The sequence below is a fragment of the Salvelinus sp. IW2-2015 genome, linkage group LG18, assembly GCF_002910315.2.
Source record: "Salvelinus sp. IW2-2015 linkage group LG18, ASM291031v2, whole genome shotgun sequence".
Classification (NCBI taxonomy): Eukaryota; Metazoa; Chordata; class Actinopteri; order Salmoniformes; family Salmonidae; genus Salvelinus; species Salvelinus sp. IW2-2015.
Genome location: NC_036858.1, coordinates 18,904,729 through 18,925,811, shown reverse-complemented (window position 1 = coordinate 18,925,811; position 21,083 = coordinate 18,904,729). Strand labels below are relative to the sequence as shown.

The window sequence follows — 21,083 nt, the reverse complement described above, 5'->3', positions numbered from 1 at the left end:
AAATGTATGTACCTTTTTTTCCTATACTTATTAAGTAAACATATTCTGGTACTGGGAATGTGCACATTTTGTCTAGCCACTCAATCTATGCAAACTATTTTCAAGCCATATATTCTCTGAGGCAATCAGCAGTTGCTACATCCATTTTTGGACTTATAAATTAATGCTCTGCACCCATTGATTCTTCCAGAATATAAAYTATAAATGCCTCGTGAGCTTACTTCAACTGTTGTGTACCCCATCAGAACCCAAAATATAAGCTTGTTTTACTCCAATGTTTGTAAACAAAGTAAATGGAAAAAACATTTAGCCTCATGGTAGAAACAATCATTTTGATATCATGGATGGTCAGTCCTTGCATCCATAGCTCAGTCTATGCATTTGATAGTGGTTACATTTATCCAGCCCCATATCAGATTTTTACAGAAACAGGAGCGGTGGACCACAGTCAATTTTACAGAACTGAGTGGTGGACCACACAGTCAATAAGCAAAGCAGCATATCAGAGGAAGTGAATCAAATAGCCGACTAGTGAAGCAACAGGAAAGTGACGATATCACTACCCACTTCTGCTTTCTGCACCAGCTGTGGAACATACTGTTTCCGATGCGAGCCTGTAGAAGTGGGTTGTGTTCRTTAGGGCACACAGCCCAAAATGTTTTAAATGTTTTGCAACAAATGAAAATGAGCATTTCTTAATGGTCAAGCCCAGCTAGTATAGCCCTGTTTTCAGTCTTGTTTTCTTTAGTTTGAAGATGCACGATACTCATCGGTTCCCGGTTCAAATGTTTAAGATAAGAGTGCATCAGTCTGCTGSAGCCCAAACCAATCCAAATGTAGMATGCATCAGTCAGAAAACCCATTCAAATGTTACGAATTGTCGGTTCCCAAATTAGTTTTGCTCATATTACTTTCTTTCTACCTTCTTTAAAATACATAATATTTTGTGACAACTGAWGCTTCCTCTCCTTCAGTGTTAAAATAAGCATGTAACTGCATTGACATTTGTGGGAAAAAAGCAAAAAAACAATTCTAATTAATTCAACAGTTGGACAAGGGATGAAGATCCATCAGATATTAACTGAATTATAATACATCAAATATTTTACTACTAGGGAATTTGGTGGGAATTCAGGTATTACATTTGTCAAATAGCATTTTTTTCTTCTAAATGCACTAATGCATACATTTTCTTATTGTATATGTTAAAATAAAGACGTGCATAAATATATTGGTGTATTTGCATATGTAAAYACATTAACATAAAGGGGTGGAACAGGGCTGCAACCACCCAACACTTGCTCTGTCTACCCTATCTGAATTCACCTGTGCTGTCTAGACTGCCTCTAATTACTGTTGTCACGTTCTCTTTCGTAATTCAACGGAGGTGTCAATAACAGGATGCCCTCGGATTAAATATCAACACGCTCGACACATACTCAACATTGTTTGCGAGATCAGAYGTATCAATAATCCAAATGTTTTAGTTTCGGAAGTGGCTTTCATTTCAGCGCATCTAATTTGTAAACATTTAAACTGTACTAAATGATAACTATTTTTCAATTGCACAGAAAATGGACACCCATCAAAATAAGTTGTCTTCACTTTCTTGTGATGTAGGTGTGTTAAATCCCAGATTTAWGTTTTAGCGTTTCTTAGATACAACAAAAGAGAACGTATTCCATTGAGCCCATTTTGTTTTTTGACACGTCATTAAAAACATTTCCTCTGTAATGTTAATGGGGGAAAATGACAGGCACAAGCAAGAGTATGAATGAGTCGCAGGAGAAAAATTAAAGCAATCAATCAGTGAGATTTTAAGTGACGAGTGGAATTTGATTCCATCAAACACAGGAAATGGATGGATATAGTAGACAGATCCTCAGGTGGGCGGGGCATGCACGTTGCTATGTTGATCTGCAAGTCATTTTGCATGCCGAACAACCCCAGGCAGTATCAGTAGCCTAGTCAAACTGTGCTGCTTGGTGCGCGGCATGTTCAGCATTCAAATGGCTTGAGCAATATTAGGCTTTATTACTTGCAACCAATGTAATTTGATAGGTTAGTTATCAAATGCGCTGTTAAAAATGTTGTTTTACCCGAATACAAGTAAGGTACCGGAGACAACTCATCTGGCTATAGCCTACCTGCTAATCGGGGCTTACATTMGATTTTATTTCTATTAAGTTTCACCAGCAGTTTTGTTTAAAAAAATCTGTATATGGTCATTTTTAGATATACAGGGTAAAGTTGATAATTTCATGACGAGGACAGCAATCACTTGTGTGAGCCCGGTCGAAGTGGGTGGAGAAGTGAAGCTCACTCTGTAAAAACTTCCAAACAGTCAAAACCATTCCATTTTGAGACGGTGTGAAATTCAACATTGTGCTATATACAGTGCATTTGGAAAGTTTTCAGACCCCTTAACTTTTTCCACATTTTGTTATGTTAGACTTATTCTAAAATGGATGAACTTTGTTTTGATCGTTATCAATATTTTTGCAAGTTTGTTAAAGGTAAAAAACAAACCTTTATTTACGTAAGTCGTCACACCCTTTGCCATCCTTGARCTGTTTCTACAACGTTATTGGAGTCTACCTGTGATAAATTCAATTGATTGGACATGATTTGGAAAGGCACACACCTGTCCCACAGTTGACAGTGCATGTCAGAGCAAAAACCAAGCCATGAGGTCGAAGGAATTGTCAGTAGAGCGCCGAGACAGGATTGTGTCGAGGCACAGATCTGGGGAAAGGTACCAAAWCATTTCTACAGCATTGGAGGTCCCCAAGAACACAGTGGCCTCCATCATTCTTAAATGGAAGAAGTTTGGAACCACCAAGACTCTTCCTAGAGCTGGCCGCCTGGGCAATTGGGGGAGATGGGCCTTGGTCAGGGAGGTGAGCACTGTATTCATTGCCTACGTCATAACAAAGTTTTAAGTGGGTGATGGTGATTTCAGATCAAAAAAAGTGGGGAGTAAAAAAGCATACATTTCCCCACACACAAATCTGATAGTGGAGTAGAAGATGCCCGCTAGTCTCCTTCATGGCTTAGCTCAGGTGACTACATACCATAGTCATATACATAATTTACACACACTGTGAAGTCAGCTCAGACATCCAGCTCAGAGGCCCAACTCATGAGCTCAATTAGCAGCAGATTTTAATTTGTAATTGAAAATGTATGTCTTTATGCAACAAATGTTATGCACCGAACCAATTTGTTCCTCTAATCAAACCTCATCGATTCATTTTAAACAAAAAATTATATTTTCTGTATCGGAGCCCATGGATCTAGAAACGAGTCGAATAGTCTTGAAAGGGAAGATACACAATGAACATGACCCTTCTATAGTCCTTCAACCCATATGCACTGCATTATCGTCATTGTGCAAGGAGAGAAGGAAGTATAGGCCAATACACACTTCCGAAATAGACCTACTCATCAAAACATATGAAGACTAGAAATAAGCACAGTGATAGTTATAATGCATTGTAAAATATATCAAACATGAGTTCAAATAGCAAATTACTTTCTTTCAAATTCTTTGAGTGTTTGCTTGAGCCTGCCTATTGCCGGATAGGCTGGATTTGTACTTTTGGTATGGTTCCATTGCTCTAGGTTAACTCGCTAAAGCTTTGAACGATTTCCACTACTAGACTTATTTAAACCTGGGTTCTTAATTTCCTTACATTTCCGAAGTTTAGTCACTAACTGATAACTCGGAGGATGTGTACTGGAGCGATATGTCATTTTTATGTGCTTTGTCTGTTTGCATGGTGTGTGTGTCTTGTCTGTGTGTATGTGTCCATACTTGCATGTTGCAAGTGTCTATTTGGTGTACCTATGCCCTACGCTTGCTTGTTTGTCTATGCCAATGTTTTGTTTACTCTATGCATTGCACATACATTATGAATGTGTACTTTATGTCCTACTGTATTGTTCTGTTGTCTCGTTTTACTGTAGTCTTCCACTGATTGTCAGTCAACTTTGAAGTATGAATTCAATTTATTAAATCAGCTGATGCCTCTCTCTCTTTTCTCCCCCAGCCCATCCCACCCACCCCCCTGTACAAGCTGACCCCTCGTCTGCGCCGCAGTGTGGAGGGCCTCAACCAGGAGCTGGAGGGCATGTTCGTGTGCCAGCCGCCCCACCACCAGTGCTGGGTAAGACATTTACATGTTTAGATTGTGCTAATTTCCAATGCAGCCTTACAATACTCCTCAAGGGAAAATATATTCTTTATATTGTGATTATCCATCTCGTTACCTTACCTGGTTTCCTGAATTAGTTCCTAGTTTAAAAATAAATATATATTTKACCCCCTTTTTCTCCCCAATTTCGTGATATCCAATTGTGATCCAATTACGATCTTGTCTCATTGCTGCAACTGTGAAGATCGAGTCATGCGTTCTCCGAAACATGATCCGCTAAACCGCACTCCTTAACACCTGCCCGCTTAACTCGGAAGCCAGCCCGCACCAAGGTGTCAGAATGGTGTAAACATTATGTGTAAACAGAATGTTTAAATATAGCTGCAAGTAGCAATAAGAGGTGCTGGCTTATGTGCAGGCTGAGAGGAAGCATGGAAGCAGTATACATAATCCATTGTGTAAATGTAACAATTCTAAACAAAGATGCCATTTTTTAATCTTTGGATGTGATGTATTGCTTTTCTCAAATGTACTAGAGACAGACATGATTAACATAAATATTCTGAGTTTGGAGTTCATGAGAATTTTTTTTTAAATATTTGATCATCTTGTATTAACCAAAAAAGTGTTAAACAAATCAATCAATATTTGAGGTTCTTCAAATAGCCACCCTTTGCCTTGATGACAGCTTTGCACACTCTTGGCATTCTCTCAACCAGCTTCGAGGTAGTCACCTGGAATGCATTTCAATTAACAGGTCTGCCTCATAAAAGTAAATTTGTGGAATTTCTTTCCTCCTTAATGCGTTTGAGCCAATCAGTTGTGTTGTGACAAGGTGGGTGGGTATACAGAAAATAGCCTATTTGGTAAAGACCAAGTCCATATTATGGGAAGAACAGCTCAAATAAGCAAGAGAAACGACAGTCCATCATTACTTTAACCTCTCTGGGTATGTGGGACGTTAGCGTCACACCTCTTCAACAGCCAGTGAAACTGCTGGGCGCCAAATTCAAATACAGAAATACTCATTATACAAATTCAGAAACAAACATATTTTACATAGGTTTAAAGATGAACTTCTTGTGAATCCAACCAGGTGTCAGATTTAAAAAATGCTTTACGGCAAAGCATACTACTTTCAGTAGAATAGAGATAAAATTAATCCTTTACTTTGATGATCTTCATATGGTTGCACTCAGCAGAACATTCATTTACTCAATAAATGTTTATTTTGTTCGATAGTCTCTTTATATACAAAAAACCTCAGTTTTGTTCGCGTTTTCTCATAATCCACAGGCTCAAACGCAGTCAAAACAGGAAGACAAAAAAATCAAATTCTATCCGTAAAGTTCATAGAAACATGTCAAACGATGTTTATATTCAATCCTCAGGTTGTTTTTAGCCTAAATAATCAATAATATTTCAACCGGACAATAACATCGTCAATTTAAAAGGTAAAAAGAATTGCTATCGCGCCATGAAAAAGCTCTGCGACACTTTAGCGTCCAGTCATTCAGAATGCTCTTATTCCCTCATTTTTCAGAATACAAGCCTGAAACTATTTCTAAAGACTGTTGACATCTAGTGGAAGGCATAGGAACTGCAATTTGAGTCCTAAATCAATGGATACTGTAATGGCATAGAATAGAAAACTACAAAACCAACAAAAAAAGTACTCCTGAATGGATTTTTCTCCGGTTTTCGCCTGCCAAATCAGTTCTGTTATACTCACAGGCACATTTTAACAGTTTTGGAAACTTAGAGTGTTTTCTATCCAAATCTACCAGTTATATGCATATCATATCTTCTGGGCCCGAGAAGTAGGCAGTTAATTTGGGCATGCATTTCATCCAAAATTCCGAATGCTGCCCCCTACCCTAGTGAAGTTAAGACATGAACGTCAGTCAACGAACAGAACATTTCAAGAACTTTAAGTTTCTTCAAGTGCAGTCGCAAAAAACTGGCTCATGAGGACCGCCACAGGAAAGGAAGACCCAGAGTTACCTCTGCTACAGAGGATAAGTTCATTAGAGTTACCAGCCTCAGAAATTGCAGCCCAAATAAATTCTTCAGAGGTCAAGTAACAGACACATCTCAACATCAACTGTTCAGAGGAGACTGTGAATCAGGCCTTCATGGTCGAATTGCTGCAAAGAAACCACTACTCAAGGACACCAAGAAGACGAGACTTGCTTGKGCCAAGAAACACAARCAATAGACATTAGACTGGTGGAAATCTGTCCTTTGGTCTGATGAGCCCAAATTTGAGATTTTTGGTTCCATCCGCCATGTCTTTGAGATGCGGTGTTGGTGAACGGATGATCTCCGTGTGTATTTCCAACCGTAAAGCATGGAGGATGAGGTGTTATGGTGTGGGGGTGCTTTGCTGGTGACGCTGTCTGATTTATTTAGAATTCAATTTACACTTACCACAGCATTCTGCAGCGATACGCCATCCCATCTGCGCTTAGTGGGACTATCATTTGTTTTTCAACAGGACAATGACACAACACACCTCCAGGCTGTGTAAGGGCTATTTGACCAAGAACCAGAGTGATAGAGTGCTAAATCAGATGACCTGGCCTCCACAATCACTTRAMCTCAACCCAGTTGAGATGGTCTGGGATGAGTCGGACTGCAGATTGATGGAAAAGTCCTCAGCAACAAGTCYTCAGCATATATGGGAACGCCTTCAAGACTGTTGGAAAAACATTCCAGGTGAAGCTGGTTGAGAATGCCAAGAGTGTGCAGCTGTCAAGGCAATGGGTGGCTATTTGAAGAATCTCAAATATACAAAATATATTTTGATTTGTTTAACACTTGTTTTGTTTACTACATGATTCCATATGTGTTATTTAATAGTTTTGATGTCTTCACCATTATTCTTCACCAAACCCTTGAATGAGTAGGTGTCGAACTTTTGACTGGTACTGTATATTTGTGTCTTGTGGGTGTGCGTCGGGTCAGTGCAAGATAGTTTGGGTACCATTAATATTGTATCCTATAGCTTTTTTCACACTTACTAAAGACTAACATGATAAACTTATTCTGAGTTTGGAGTMCATCGGATGTACGGCTCATGAGAAGATTTTAGGAAATATCCAAGATGGCAGACCTTATGGGTCCTTGAGGCAAATGTGTTCCTTACGTTTTGTTGTTGTATGTGTAACAAGGTGGCAGGGCTGATCCTTAGACATCTTTTTAGCATAAACATAAATTATTAAAGTTTGAGGGTTGTCAGAGAAATTCTATAGGAAAAGAGACTGCAGATTCTTTCAAACAACAATTTTATACGATTTGCAAAAATGACGCAATCAACCATCACCAAGAATGGTTCAGAGTTGAAAAGCTTAACAAACATAGTTGGGTATCTGCTTTTATAGATAAAGTACAACATATTTTGTCTACGTGTCAGTTTAGCAGATTGGGGAAACCGGGGTGGAACGTAGTGTAAAAGGCGATTTGGTTTGTCTGTGCAGATTAAGATGGCACGAGGGCTCAACCGTACGTCTCGCATGCTGTGGTCGCACCTAAATGGATCTTAGTCATAAGACTGGGCGTATAGCTAAGTCACTCAAAGAAAAGTTTGTATCAGGTCACAAAAAACACTGGCATATAACGAGACTATTCTTTAAGCAGTAAAACACGGGATAGCATGACTAATTACAGTTGAAGTCGGAAGTTTACATACACTTAGGTTGGAGTCATTAAAACTCATTTTTCAACCACTCCACAAATTTCTTGTTAACAAACTATAGTTTTGGAAAATCGATTAGGACATCTACTTYGTGCATGACACAAGTAATTTTTCCAACAATTGTTTACAGACAGATTATTTCACTTATAATTCACTGTATCACAATTCTAGTGGGTCAGAAGTTTACATACACTAAGTTGACTGTGCCTTTAAACAGCTTGGAAAATTCCAGAAAATAATGTAATGGCTATAGAAGCTTCTGATGGCTAATTGACATCATTTGAGTCAATTGTACCTGTGGATGTATTTTAAGGCCTACCTTCAAACTCAGTGCCTCTTTGCTTGACATCATGGGAAAATCAAAAGAAATCAGCTAAGACCTCAGAAAAAAACTTGTAGACCTCCACAAGTCTGGTTCATCCTTGGGAGCAATTTCAAAACGCCTGAAGTTACCATGTTCATCTGTACAAACAATAGTACGCGTGTACCTTGGACCTTGTGAAGATGCTGGAGGAAACAGGTACAAAAGTATCTATATCCACAGTAAAACGAGTCCTATATCAACATAACCTGAAAGGCTGCTCAGCAAGGATAAGCCACTGCTCCAAAACTGCCATAAAAAATACAGACTACGGTTTGCAACTGCACATGGGGRAAAATATTGTACTTTTTGGAGAAATGTCCTCTGGTCTGATGGATCAAAAATAGGACTGTTTGGCCATAATGACCATCGTTATGTTTGGAGGAAAAAGGGGGAGAAGAACACCATCCCAACCGTGAAGCATGGGGGTGGCAGCATCATGTTGTGGGGGTGCTTTGCTGCAGGAGGAACTGGTGCACTTCACAAAATAGATGGCATCATGAGGGAGGAAAGTATGTGGATATATTGAAGCAACATCTCAAGATGTCAGTCAGGAAGTTAAAGCTTGGTCGCAAATGGGTCTTCCAAATAAACAATGACCCCAAGTGTACTTCCAAAGTTGTGGAAAAATTGCTTAAGGACAACAAAGTCAAGGTATTGGAGTGKCCATCACAAAGCCCTGACCTCAATCCCATAGAAAATTTGTGGGCAGAACTGAAAAAGCATGAGCGAGCAAGGACGCMTACAAACCTGGCTCAGTTACACCGGCTCTGTCAGGAGGAATGGGCCAAAATTCACCCAACTTATTGTGGGAAGCTTGTGGAAGGCAACTCGCACCATTTGACCCAAGTTAAACAATTCAAAGGTAATGCTACCAAATACTAATTGAGTGTATGTAAACTTCTGACCCACTGGGAATGTGATGAAATAAATAAAAGGTTAAATAAGAGGTTCACACTGTTCTTGGTCAAATTATTCCTTCCGTGCATCTAGACACTATCTGTGGTCACCTTCACCATAACCTCGAGAGAGGACAGACTAGAACAACAGTTTAGTTTAGGGCATTTCTGATTCAGGAAATCCATACAAATGATTTACTCTGACCAATTCTTACTCCTACCAATATATTTATACAGATTTCTAGATCAAATGTCGAAGAGAATAAGTATACAGAGTTTAAACCATTTTTATCCCCCAAATTGGCTTATACTCCTATCATCTTGGCGATCTCACTGCAAAGTTACAGGGTCAGGGAGTTAGAGGGCCATTCCTTAGGGAGACATCCCGACCATACAGCAGACCCAATCTGGTGAGATTTGTATCGAAACAAAGACAAAAACAAGACCGCCAAAACAACAGTAATACACATATCACTCGAGGTGGGGAAAACTTCAATCCATTTGGAGTAAATGTCAACCATTACCAATGTATATGTTTCCCTTTTAAAGGCAGGCATGTGAAGAAAATCTATTTGTATATTTACCAACAGGCCCCAGGGGACCGGTAATTAAAAAAACAATACTGCCTGTTAAATAAAAWCAAATTAGAATAGCATCAAATTAGAATTACAACTCTTTAACTCCATAAGGAAATAATTCTATCCCATAAAGTATTGGTAAAACAGACTAGAGACAGGTGTCCCTCATTCAGCGGTAGCACACTCTCTGTCCTTCTCATTGTCCACACATAGGACTATTACAAAATTATGAACTTCTAATTACTAGTGTTTACATAGCCCATTTAGATCTCACYYAATGTCTCCAGTCTTTCTAGTGAGGGTGTCGGGCATCAACAGGAAGTCAGAACAAAGGTCATTCAAYCCCATTAAGTGTTTTCTTTCCCTGTASCTCCAGAAACCATTAAAAAAAATCWAACATTTCCATCATTCTACGTACCCAGTTTACAACCAAATTAAAAAAGACCCCACACAATAAATCAAACATAGTATTAACACCACTGAAACAAATATTCATAATAGGTGAGTTGTGTGTGCGTGCTGGTTTGGGGTGAAACGTATGGCAAAAACAAATAAATGGCCAGGCTTTACTTATTTGGGAGCTCCCCCTACGGCCGGATGCGGATACCTTTATACTTTATAAAACTGCAGAATTTCACTAACTACTCTCCCAAGGCAACAGCCTCGGGAAACATTTCAAAGGGAGAGAAAATAAACATTTTGTTAGTTTTCACTTTGCTAAATCTTAATCAATCCAAACAATTCAAATTCGATATTATTACTTTCCAATTAACTTCTCATTGYCTTTGTTACCTTCACTAGTCTACATCTCTTTCCTTTTTAACTTTAGAAGCCCTCTCAATCACCATCACCCAGTACATTTCTCTTCCACTCTAACACTTGTTTCCCTCTACAATCTCTTCTATACTCTACCGCTGTCTCTCAATCTAATGTCACTTTACCAGGTGAACAAAACGTTTTAAATTACAGACAAAACAAAACATTAACTTCTGTTCACAGGAAGGCCACTGTCCTCCCTCCACTCATTAATCGTTTTTGTCTAAAATGTAAAAGTTATTTGAAGTCATTACTTTAACACTGCTCAACTTTTTCTTAACATTTGTCATAATTAAATGAATGATTTTGTATCTTGAAACCAATAAGCATACTACATACTCAATTTACTTCACAAATAGTGTGGTTAGTGCGGTTATCCTGAGTACATCTAATCTTGATTTTTATCGGTTTTGCTTTTCTGTTGATAGAACGCTAACATCAAAACACTGATGTATTGAGCTTTTGAATTTTCTTTTGTCATTGTGCCAATTCAACATAGCATCTCAGAATTCTTTATTAGATTGGAATTTTCCATCAACAGGGAAATGCTGCCCAATTTTTATCCCTGATTTAGATTCGAGCCATATTCGAGCCGAATTGGTAGAATGCTCTTGTGCTTTTTTTAGTGCCTCTATGGCTTTGCTATAGTTTACCTCTTCTATGATGGTTATTTCTGTGTCTTTCTCAACGGTGTCCAGAATTTAGATTTCCTCGGTCATGGTTTTAATATATGCCAATTTTTTTTTTAAGATCCAAGGTAGTCATACCCACTTCCGTGGAGAGTAGTTATGGTATTTGTGCCTTTTTAATTGGGCACGGCACCTGATTCCTTGTATGAGAACCAATACTGAAGCTCGGCCAATTTACTACTGGAGAAAATGGGAGACATTATGTCTTTTACCAGTCTCACGATTTGTCTGTCCATAATGTAAATCTCTTGTCAATACACACACACTCAGGAAACAAAACAARCAGTATTTCGTTAGGAACGTCTTCCTTGCCTATAATGAAAAAATGTATATCTTCTCCCTCAAAATATTTTTTTCATTACTCTATGTAATTTTAAATGTTATAACCACATGGTAGTTCCTATGCACATGTCTGTGTAGGGTTTAAATGTATAGCTGGTTTCCCAATCATAACCAATTGTTTTACCAGTACACTGACTTAATTATTTTTCTTTTACATTATTATTTTTTTTGACCTGCCGGAATATTTTATTTTCTATCTCAGGATTGTGCCCTGCGATCACAACTCGTAACCGTGTCATATCGTCCCGTGGCCGCTTTTCTGCTTCAACAGAGAAACACAACCCCTGTCTCCGACCAGGATACTTCTGCTTCAACAAATAGATCCCAATTATWWWTWTTTTTAAATGTACCTTTTATTTAACTAGGCAAGTCAGTTATTAACCTCTCTAGGGGGTSTGGGATGGTAGCGTCCCACCTGGCCAACATCCAGTGAAATTGCAGAGCGCCAAATTCAAAAACAGAAATACTCATTATAAAAATWCATAAAACATACAAGTGTTATACATCGGTTTAAAGATTTACTTCTTGTTAATCCAACCACGGTGTCAGATTTCAAGAAGGCTTTACGGYGAAAGCATACCATGCGATTATCTGAGAACAGCGCCCAGCGGACAAATCATTACAAACAGTTACCAGTAGAGGCGTTACACAAGTCAGAAATAGCGATAAAATGAATCACTTACCTTTGATCTTCATATGGTTGCACTCACAAGACCTCCGTTTTGTTCAGTAATYCACAGGCTCAAAGGCAGACGAAAAATCTGARAAGTATCAGTAAAGTTCGTCAAAACATGTCAAACGATGTTTATAATCAATCCTCAGGTTTTAGTCATAATAATCAATAATATTTGTCAATATAAAAGGAAAACAAGAAAGGTGCTTGAAAAACCTCTGGGACACTGCAGTGTCYACTCATTCAGTGGTCTTACTCCCTCATTTTTCAGAATACAAGYCTGAAACAATTTCTAAAGACTGTTGACRTCTAGTGGAAGCCATAGGGATTGCAATTTGAGTCCTAAGTCAATGGAATCTGTATAGGCAGTCAATGGAAAACTACAAATCCATCCAGGAAGTGGGATTTTTTTGTTTTTCTCAGGTTTTCGCCTGCCATATCAGTTCGGTTATACTCACAGACATTATTTTAACAGTTTTGGAAACTTTAGAGTTTTCTATCCAAATCTACCAATTATATGCATATCCTAGCTTCTGTGCCTGAGGAACAGGCAGTTTACTTTGGGCACGCTTTTCATCCGGAGGTGAAATTAGTGCCCCCTACCCTTATGAAGTTAAGAACAAATTCTTATTTACAATAATGGCCTACCCCGGCCAAACCTAACCCGGATGACGCTGGGCCAATTGTGCGCCGCAATTATGGGACTTTTAATCASGTCCGGTTGTGATACAGCATGGAATCAAACCTGGGTCTGTAGTGACGCCTCTAGCATTGAGATGCAGTGCCTTAGACCACTGCACCATTCGGGAGCCCAGATATTAGATTTCAGTTTTATTATATGATTTCCTAATAACAAATTCTAGKGCTTACCCTATTCTGAAATAACTCTGCTACAACAAAGTTTCTAACTAGGGGTGTCTTTTGCTCTTACAAAATACCTAATGTGCGCAACCTGTTCCCAGAACAGGATTTTCTATGATGTTTAAAAGAAAATCAGTCTCACCCTTAATTTATTTTGTCTGTTCATAATGACGTATCCACTCACTGACGCGCCCTGCCAGGTCTGAGGCCGGGCCAATTTCTGCTCCGCTTAGTCCGAGTGTGTGGCTCCCTGCCACGTCTAATGCAGCCCCTGCGCACAGTTAACCTCGGTCTGCAGAGTTAGCATCCCATCCTCGTCGCCAAATTGTCAGAGAAATTCTATTGGGAGACTGCAGATTATTTCAAACAACAATTGTGTAAGATTTCCAAAAATGAAGCAATCAACCATCACCAAGAATGGTTCAGAGTTGAAATGCTTAACATAGTCGGGTCTCTGCTTTTATAGAAAAAGTACAACCTATTTTGTCTACGTGGCAGTTTAGCAGATGTGTGGAAACAGGGGCAGAACATAGTGTAAAAAAAAAAGGCGTTTTGTTTGTGCAGTTTGATAGCCCGAAGTTAATAGCATGAGAGTTCAACCTTATAACTGCGTTTTGTCACAGTTCACACTATAATGTGCTCCTTCCTGCAAGGTTCCACACAGCTGACTTCCTGCCGATAGTAAACCCACAGGATGTCTTGCATACTGCAGTCGCACCTAAACGGATCTTAGCTATACRCCCAGTCTTATGACTAAGTCACTCAAAGACAAGTTTGTATCAGGTTAGAAAAAACACTAGCATATAACAAGAGACTATTCTTTAAGCAGTAAAACACGGGATAGCATGACTAATTATGTAATTTTCCACAACAGGKTCACAACTGAATTATTTGCTTTTTCCATGTTTATTGAGATATCAACACCTGCTTCGACATAAACATTCCTACTAATGCCCTCAAGACACTGTTTCAAGTTGATAGAGCAAAGATAAGTTGAGTTATTAGGGTTTGATTGAGAACGCAATACTATTTTATAAAGTTGTCATTTTCTCTTCCATCTGACATATTGCTTAGCTTTTTTCCAAACTTAGTAGAGGCTGCCATGATGAATATACATTCTGAGTTTCAAGTCAATCAGATTTGCAGTTCATACGTTTTTTTAAATGATTTTATAAAACATCGACAGGGCAGAGAATCCAATATGGCGAACGTCATGGGTCCTTGAGGCAAAGTTTTTYCCTTATGCTAAATACTGCTATACCAAGTTTTGTGTTTTTTACGTCAAATGGGGCAGCGGGGCTGAGCCTTACACTCAGATTTTTTTATACAGCACCAACTATGGGCCAAATGGTGCAGTTTTCAGTTTCTGAGTAGCAGTGTTCAAATTCTTCGATATTGCCAAAGGAAAACAAGTATCGRGCCTGGCGATATTGTGACAAAAGTGGAACAATAATAAGAATTCCATCAGAAACAATGAGGTATTCACTCTTGTCCTGTTGTCCAGTGTATTCACTGCATTCATTTGTCTCTCTCAGATTCTGGAGGTTCCTGACGGCCACAGGGCTCCACTTCCACCCCTGAGCTGCAGCAGTGGCTCCCAGAGCGACCCCTCCACCACGCCCCTCTCCCCCACACACTCACCCTGCTCCTCTTTCTCCCCCTCTTCTGTAGAAGACCTACCTGTGAATCAGGATCCAGGTCAGTCTCTCCCTAATATAGCCCTGTAACAACATCAGTGCAGTGTTATGTTCAGTACTGTACACACAAACCTGTTCAGTAAGGTGCACACAAACCTGCAAAATGTTTTGTAATTGAAAACTGTGTTCTTATTGGACAGGTTCAGGGTGTATCTCCCGGGTTTATCTGTTTCAAAAYGTTATCTCCCTACTGAACAAGACCCATTTGGTTTCTCAACATATAATTGAGTAATACTAGGCAGGAAAAGCTAAATTGGCTATAAATGGTTGACAGTTTCCACAGTAATGGTGCYTCTTTACAATGAYGTGATACAACTTTGATACAACGTTTCCACTTGTTGTAGCATGAAATGCATGCACCAGAAACAGGGCACACTTTGTGAGATATCAGCAAGCTGTCTGCTTGGCTAGCTATCTAGCTGTTTCGCTAAACACAGAATGTCAGAGCACTGTTCTGATTGGCCAGTCGCAAGTCTTTAGCTAAGATTTCACATGTTGAACCTTGGAAACTCCAGCTAGACCGTTCAGATCAAGCAAACTGCATAAAACTGTCTCGGGTGCTGTATCTGAACTGGGCATCAGTGATAGGAATTTAGAAACACAGATATTGGACCTATTCTCACACCACGTTTCAGGTGTGGCGGAGGGTGCAGAGCTGTGTCTGCTGTCTCCCCTGTCATCCCAGGGTGGGTGGGAGACATCCTCCTTGCTGCTCTCCTCCTCGCCTCGGCCCAACAAGAGCTTCTGCTTCCAGAGGGAGCCCCCCGAGGGCTGCGAGAAGGTCCGCGTGTGTGAGGAGACAAGGTAGGTTCTCGCAAATACTCATACACGCACACACATGCACAATTGTTTGATGTGCACAGAAACATACATGCCCACACAAATGTAAATACACACTAACGTGTATGTATGGACAGATGTATGCTTTGGTACATAGATAAATACAAAACATTCTGACTTGCATGCGTTAATTCCAAAAAGCTTATGAACAGTAACATATGGCTCCTTAGATTGAGTCTGCACTGACCCCCAGTGGTTTCAAAGTTATTGGAGACTGGGTGTGTCAAWATCACAGGGTTCATATGATCCTGAAAATCCTGAAAAAGTAATGGAATTTTAAAATGGTGTTTCCCAGTCCTGGAAAAGTTTTAGAAAATAATCAAATCAAAAAAGTAATGGAAATTAATTAAATAATTTCTGTTATTGGGATTTATTTAAATATTTTATCAATAAAATAATAATCAACATATCTGACAGGATCGGAATAACACTTTAGCTCGTCTGTATTTGCGCACATCACCTGCATGTGTGTGAGACGAGTGGGCCGTTGCTCAAGGAGAGAGAGCGAGTTGAACATTTCAGCAGCAGGTAGGCATAGCCTATAAAATATGATAAACATACTAACTAGGTAGCCAAATCAAAACATATCTTGTACCATCTAGTTATGGGTTTAGCTATTAGCATGTATTAAATATTTGTCATGTCCTTAAAAAAACGTATCACCGACTCTCACGAGTAAGGCCATACAAAGTTGATGTACTTTTTGGAACGATTCATATGATTCATTTAAACAATTATTTTCGATGAAACAAACATTTCACTTCACCATTGTATTAGTTGGTATTYGGTTTAATTGCATTGAATCTAATCATCTGAATCAAAATAATTTGAATTGTGAACATTCATTTTAGTAAAAAATATGTAGCTTTTCTTTTGGATTATGTTGGTTCAAAACTTGTATATGCTTCCAGTTGATTTGAGCATCTAACGTATGGGACATTGCAATAGATGGTAGTCAGCCTGCAAAGTAAACACTTCTAAGCTGACTAAGATAAATATGACTAAACTAGAAAAGGTACATTTCATGAAGAACATTTYGGGGCTTGCTTCAGCTGAATAAAAAGATTTGTAGCCTACCATAGCCATTTCATCTTTGATATATTGAATGAGCTAATYATTTGTTTTACATCAAGGTAGCTCTCCAGAGTGAGGGTTGGCCACATGTTTTGTACTGTTGCCTAACAGGTATTCTACTTTGTGGGGGGTTAAGTGCCTTGCTCAACGACAGGAGATGGTACATGGGATCAGAKAGCATCCTCCCAGTGTCGATACCGCATTACGCATACTTTTTTACACTGTACTTCAGAGACGCCGTCAATTGTTGGTCATGGAAATTTGGTTAAAAGGAAAAGTCATTAAATTCCATGTCATAATCTGTATGAACCCTGATAGCAGGTCTACTGACATATTTGAACAGTTTGTGATCCTGCTCCTAACAACCGTCTCTTTCTCTCCCACAGCTTTCCACACCTAGCCCAGTCCTCGCTCCTCCTCTCCTCCTGCCCCGACCCCAACAAGGTGAACTTCACCCCCCACGGCGGCTCTGCATTCTGCCCGGTCAGCCTGCTCAAGCCCCTGCTCCCATCCATGGACCTGCTGTTCCGCAGCCTGGCTGTGTCCCCAGCCACAGGCTGCTCTGGCCAGGGTGCAGACCCCTACCAGGCCCCCTCGCCTGGGTACCTGGGGACTCACCCCGACACGGTCACCACTGCCATGTAAAAGGGGCTACATTAAAGGGGGAAATGTCAAGGCAGCTGTCTGCTTTGAAAACTACATTACACATCATGAGGACGTCTTGGTTACTTCCCCCAGCCTTGTTGATTGTGGCCGCCCCAAATTAAACACAATGTTTCAAAGTGCTCGAGAAGACAGCCTTTTTACCAACCATGCTCCAGTTCACAAACTCGTTACTGTTGACAAAATGTCAGGGAATCTTTTTTGGACAGTTGTGGCTTCCATTTTCATTTCTCTTGACTTCATCATAGCTTTTTTAAAGTGTCATTGGCTGTGCTCTGACTCTTTTTCCCYGTATCCGTATTGAAAAGACATGACACACCAGCTGACTTTTGGCCTTTAACCTTGGGTGCCAACCACAGTCGCTGCCACATTGAAGGTGGTCTGAAATGTATTAACTTGTGGATCAATAGCCACTGAGAGGCAAGCATATATTTTTTTTGTTTGAAAATGTAAAAAATAACAATAAGAAGAAGAAATAGACAATGTGTGAGGGTATGTTATTTGCTTGAATCAGTCCCCAAGACGACATTTTTTTTAGAACAGATCGGTCCATAAGGGTTTCGAATCGGAACATAATTAGATTTTCTATGTTAGGATGGTACATATAACACTGCGAGTCATTGGCTTRTCAATGGCTATAGTCATTTTTGCAACAATGCTGATCTTTTGTATGAATGTTCATTAGTCACTATCTTATGATGCGCAAAAGACACTGCATTGCTTCAACATTTGGCAGGATGGTGTAGGGTAGTCTTGTCATTTGACCAAACCGTCTTTTATTCTCTGGAAGAGCAATGTTTCCTATGATTTTTCTAGGGGACGATGCTTCACCCCTCACTTTATGCACATTGAACTCTCGTTTTGGATTTTAGGAGCCTGTTGGCCCACTTCTCTTTTAATGGTGATTCAGATGTTCCCTCTCTTTGTATGAAAGGTGTCTTGGGAAAGCTGTACTCTTTGGAAATGTTATGTTCTGCTCTGAATTAGTTTGTGTATTGTAAAAAAAGGCTGCTGTCAAATACCAATTAATTATTTAAGTTATTAGAAAAGGAGGCAAATGCTCTTCACCAAATTCTGGTTGCTTTTAGTATTTAAAGATATTTATATAGAATTTTCAATTGAAATAAACTTTTTTAACCTTAAAGTAACATCCATGACACACACATGCAGATGTTTTTTTTCCCTTAACCATCTTAGTGTTCTCAAACAAGGCATGACAAATCAGTTTGCCACATTTGTGTTAAGTGGAACATAGTGCTCGATGAATTATATTTTTCTTTCTTGCATGCTTTTTAATAMTTTTTCTAATAGCCTAGTTTATATAGGTAATAAGATGAGTCTTAGTGACTAGTTTTCCTTTTTTTCCCTGCTTTTCCTCGTGATGGTGAAAGAAGACATTTATAGAAGTTTGGTGCTATTTCAGTTAATGTTTAGTGCCTCTTTTATTTTGTTTCAAATAAGGCGATTTATACATGTTAATCAGAGCATAGCTCTTCTAGTTGTGTGTATATATGTGTATAGCTCCGTGAGGACTCTTACGACACTGTTGACTACCTATGTATTGGTCTAGAGTCATCATCTGAACTCATTGGTAAATGTTGATAATTTTCTTGATGTTTTTTTTCTTCCTCTACCAAGGTTACAAGATCAAGTTAATTGAGAATCTTTGCACAAAGTGACAGCTATTTTTTTCCATTTGCCATTTCTATTTTTCTTGTTTATTTTGTACTTTMGAGTAACCTTGTTTTGGTGTATGAATGTATTTTGGTATATTTTTCAGTTATCTGCAACATAAGCTAAAGAAAGTTTAAAAGTATGTTCGGATGTTCATTTCCGTTCCCCACTCTGTCCGTTTTATGTTAGGGGACTGACAAGCAAATTGTATTTGGGGGAATTATTATTTACTTCAAGGAGAAGGTTTTGTGGCAGCTATTTTATGTTTGAWCACATTTCTATATAGTTATTATTGAAATCGTTTTCAATGTTTTGGGGGAATTTCCCAGGTGTCATCTTTTATATGGCTACATCCCAAATGGCACCTTCTTATGAAATAGGGTTCCATTTGGGACAAGCCTATGGTACCCCTACTTGGTTCTTTATACAGGTGATTGACGGTAAAAGAGGGGGTCTTTGCAATTTGCCCACCTGTAACGCGCGCAGCSCACGATTCTCAACATGTTTGGTTCTCCCATTATTAAAACCGATATTTGGGGGTGAACGGATCATCTAGCGCAACAATCGTGATTGCTTTTATGACCAAGACGCTGAAAAGCCACCCAGCCGTAAGTGTTCCAACCTGTTGATGAATTTGAAACGTGCCTTTGGGTTTTGGAGTAGTGGCTGCTCCGCCACCCATTATATGCGCGCGCCGATTTTTCATTTTAGGAGATTCGTGTACTTTAATGGCTGAAACAATCCAGTAGCCTCAAGAAAGCCCAATAATTGTTGCTGTATAGATTTTTTTTGATAGGCATATTGATACTAGGCTATAATAAAAAATAGTTTATTTACGTTGCTGTTGAGTTAAAAGTCAAATGTAGGCAWAGGCCTACTGTAAGAATTTATACACGGCTAGCTCCCATGGTTTTATTGTTAACACAGACAGGTGCTGCAACCTGCGACGATAAAAAAAATCTGATATGTTTGGTGCATAAATGAAGAAGCAGATTTGCGCTTCACCCAGGTCTGTAGAATAAACATAACATAAAAATACACGTTTCTGTTAAATACATACATTACACACTATGGCTGCTAGGTTTWATGTAAACTATAGAGAAAAGGCGGGGCATGACAAATGAATTAAATATCGTTTATGTAAACTACAATAATTCAGWTTTTTACATTATATGTATAGCCTATCACAACACAGTATTGATGGGAATAATTCCGCGTTTATATGCTAGTCGGMAATAGGAAATTCGGACATTTCTGATTAGTTAATAAATTGAACGAGGCACGTAATTAACTACAACTAGTTAGCAGGTCGAAAATGACCCAGTTCTGACTAGTACGTGAACGCGRTAAAAAGGTGGATAGACCAAATGTAAACCAACATGTCTGTAGAAGGTTGTCACAGTGACATCGTAAACATTCAATTGTCGTCTGACAAGCACAGATACACATCGCCAAGCTCTGGGRCAGTGCTGGTCAGRAAGAAGGCTAGCTAGCTGATGAATGCAGWCAATGTAGCAAAACGACAATCTGTTTCAGTAGCTATAGGTAGCTAGCTAACTATCTGCTCGGTGTCATCTAAAATACCACACATGTATAAGTCGGTTCATTTGATTAATTATGGTAGGACACACTTATGTGAAGCTAGCCACAATAATGTAATTTGCGGTTCGCCTTCAAAATAAAAGGCCCTCTTTGAAAGTGATGCAGTGACACCAACAGAACACAACTGAAGCGTTTACACAAATATTACCGTCGTAGCTCTGATTGCTGGACTTTGACTGTGGGAAGTCACCTCCCCAGTCACCCTATTGTGTGTATWKACATTCATATTGCACTGTACAGCCTTACCCATTTCATTGATCCACAATCCATAGGTATCAGTCTACTCAGTACCCAAGCATGTAAATCTTGGTGGGGCAAACTCCCCCCCCCCCCCAATTTTTGGGGATTTATGTCAGCAAAGCCTCTACACAACACTAAACAATACATTAATTGCACTATACTGGTGACAAACAGTGCCCACAAACTGTTAGGGCTAACATAAAGCTGTCCCAACAGCAGA

At 39.3% G+C, this 21,083-nt stretch overlaps 1 protein-coding gene across 1 annotated transcript in view; it reads left to right on the top strand.

The window, feature by feature from the left end:
* The window catches only part of LOC111978439 (protein FAM117A), a 39,614-nt gene extending 20,281 nt beyond the window's left edge, over positions 1–19,333 (top strand). Inside the window, exons 5-8 of the mRNA XM_024008504.2 lie at positions 4,053–4,169; positions 14,609–14,771; positions 15,406–15,574; positions 17,071–19,333. Coding sequence (XP_023864272.1) covers positions 4,053–4,169; positions 14,609–14,771; positions 15,406–15,574; positions 17,071–17,329 — 708 coding nt within the window. The 3' untranslated portion in view covers positions 17,330–19,333. The remainder of the gene's footprint in view (positions 1–4,052; positions 4,170–14,608; positions 14,772–15,405; positions 15,575–17,070) is intronic.
* The last annotated feature ends 1,750 nt before the right edge of the window (positions 19,334–21,083 follow it).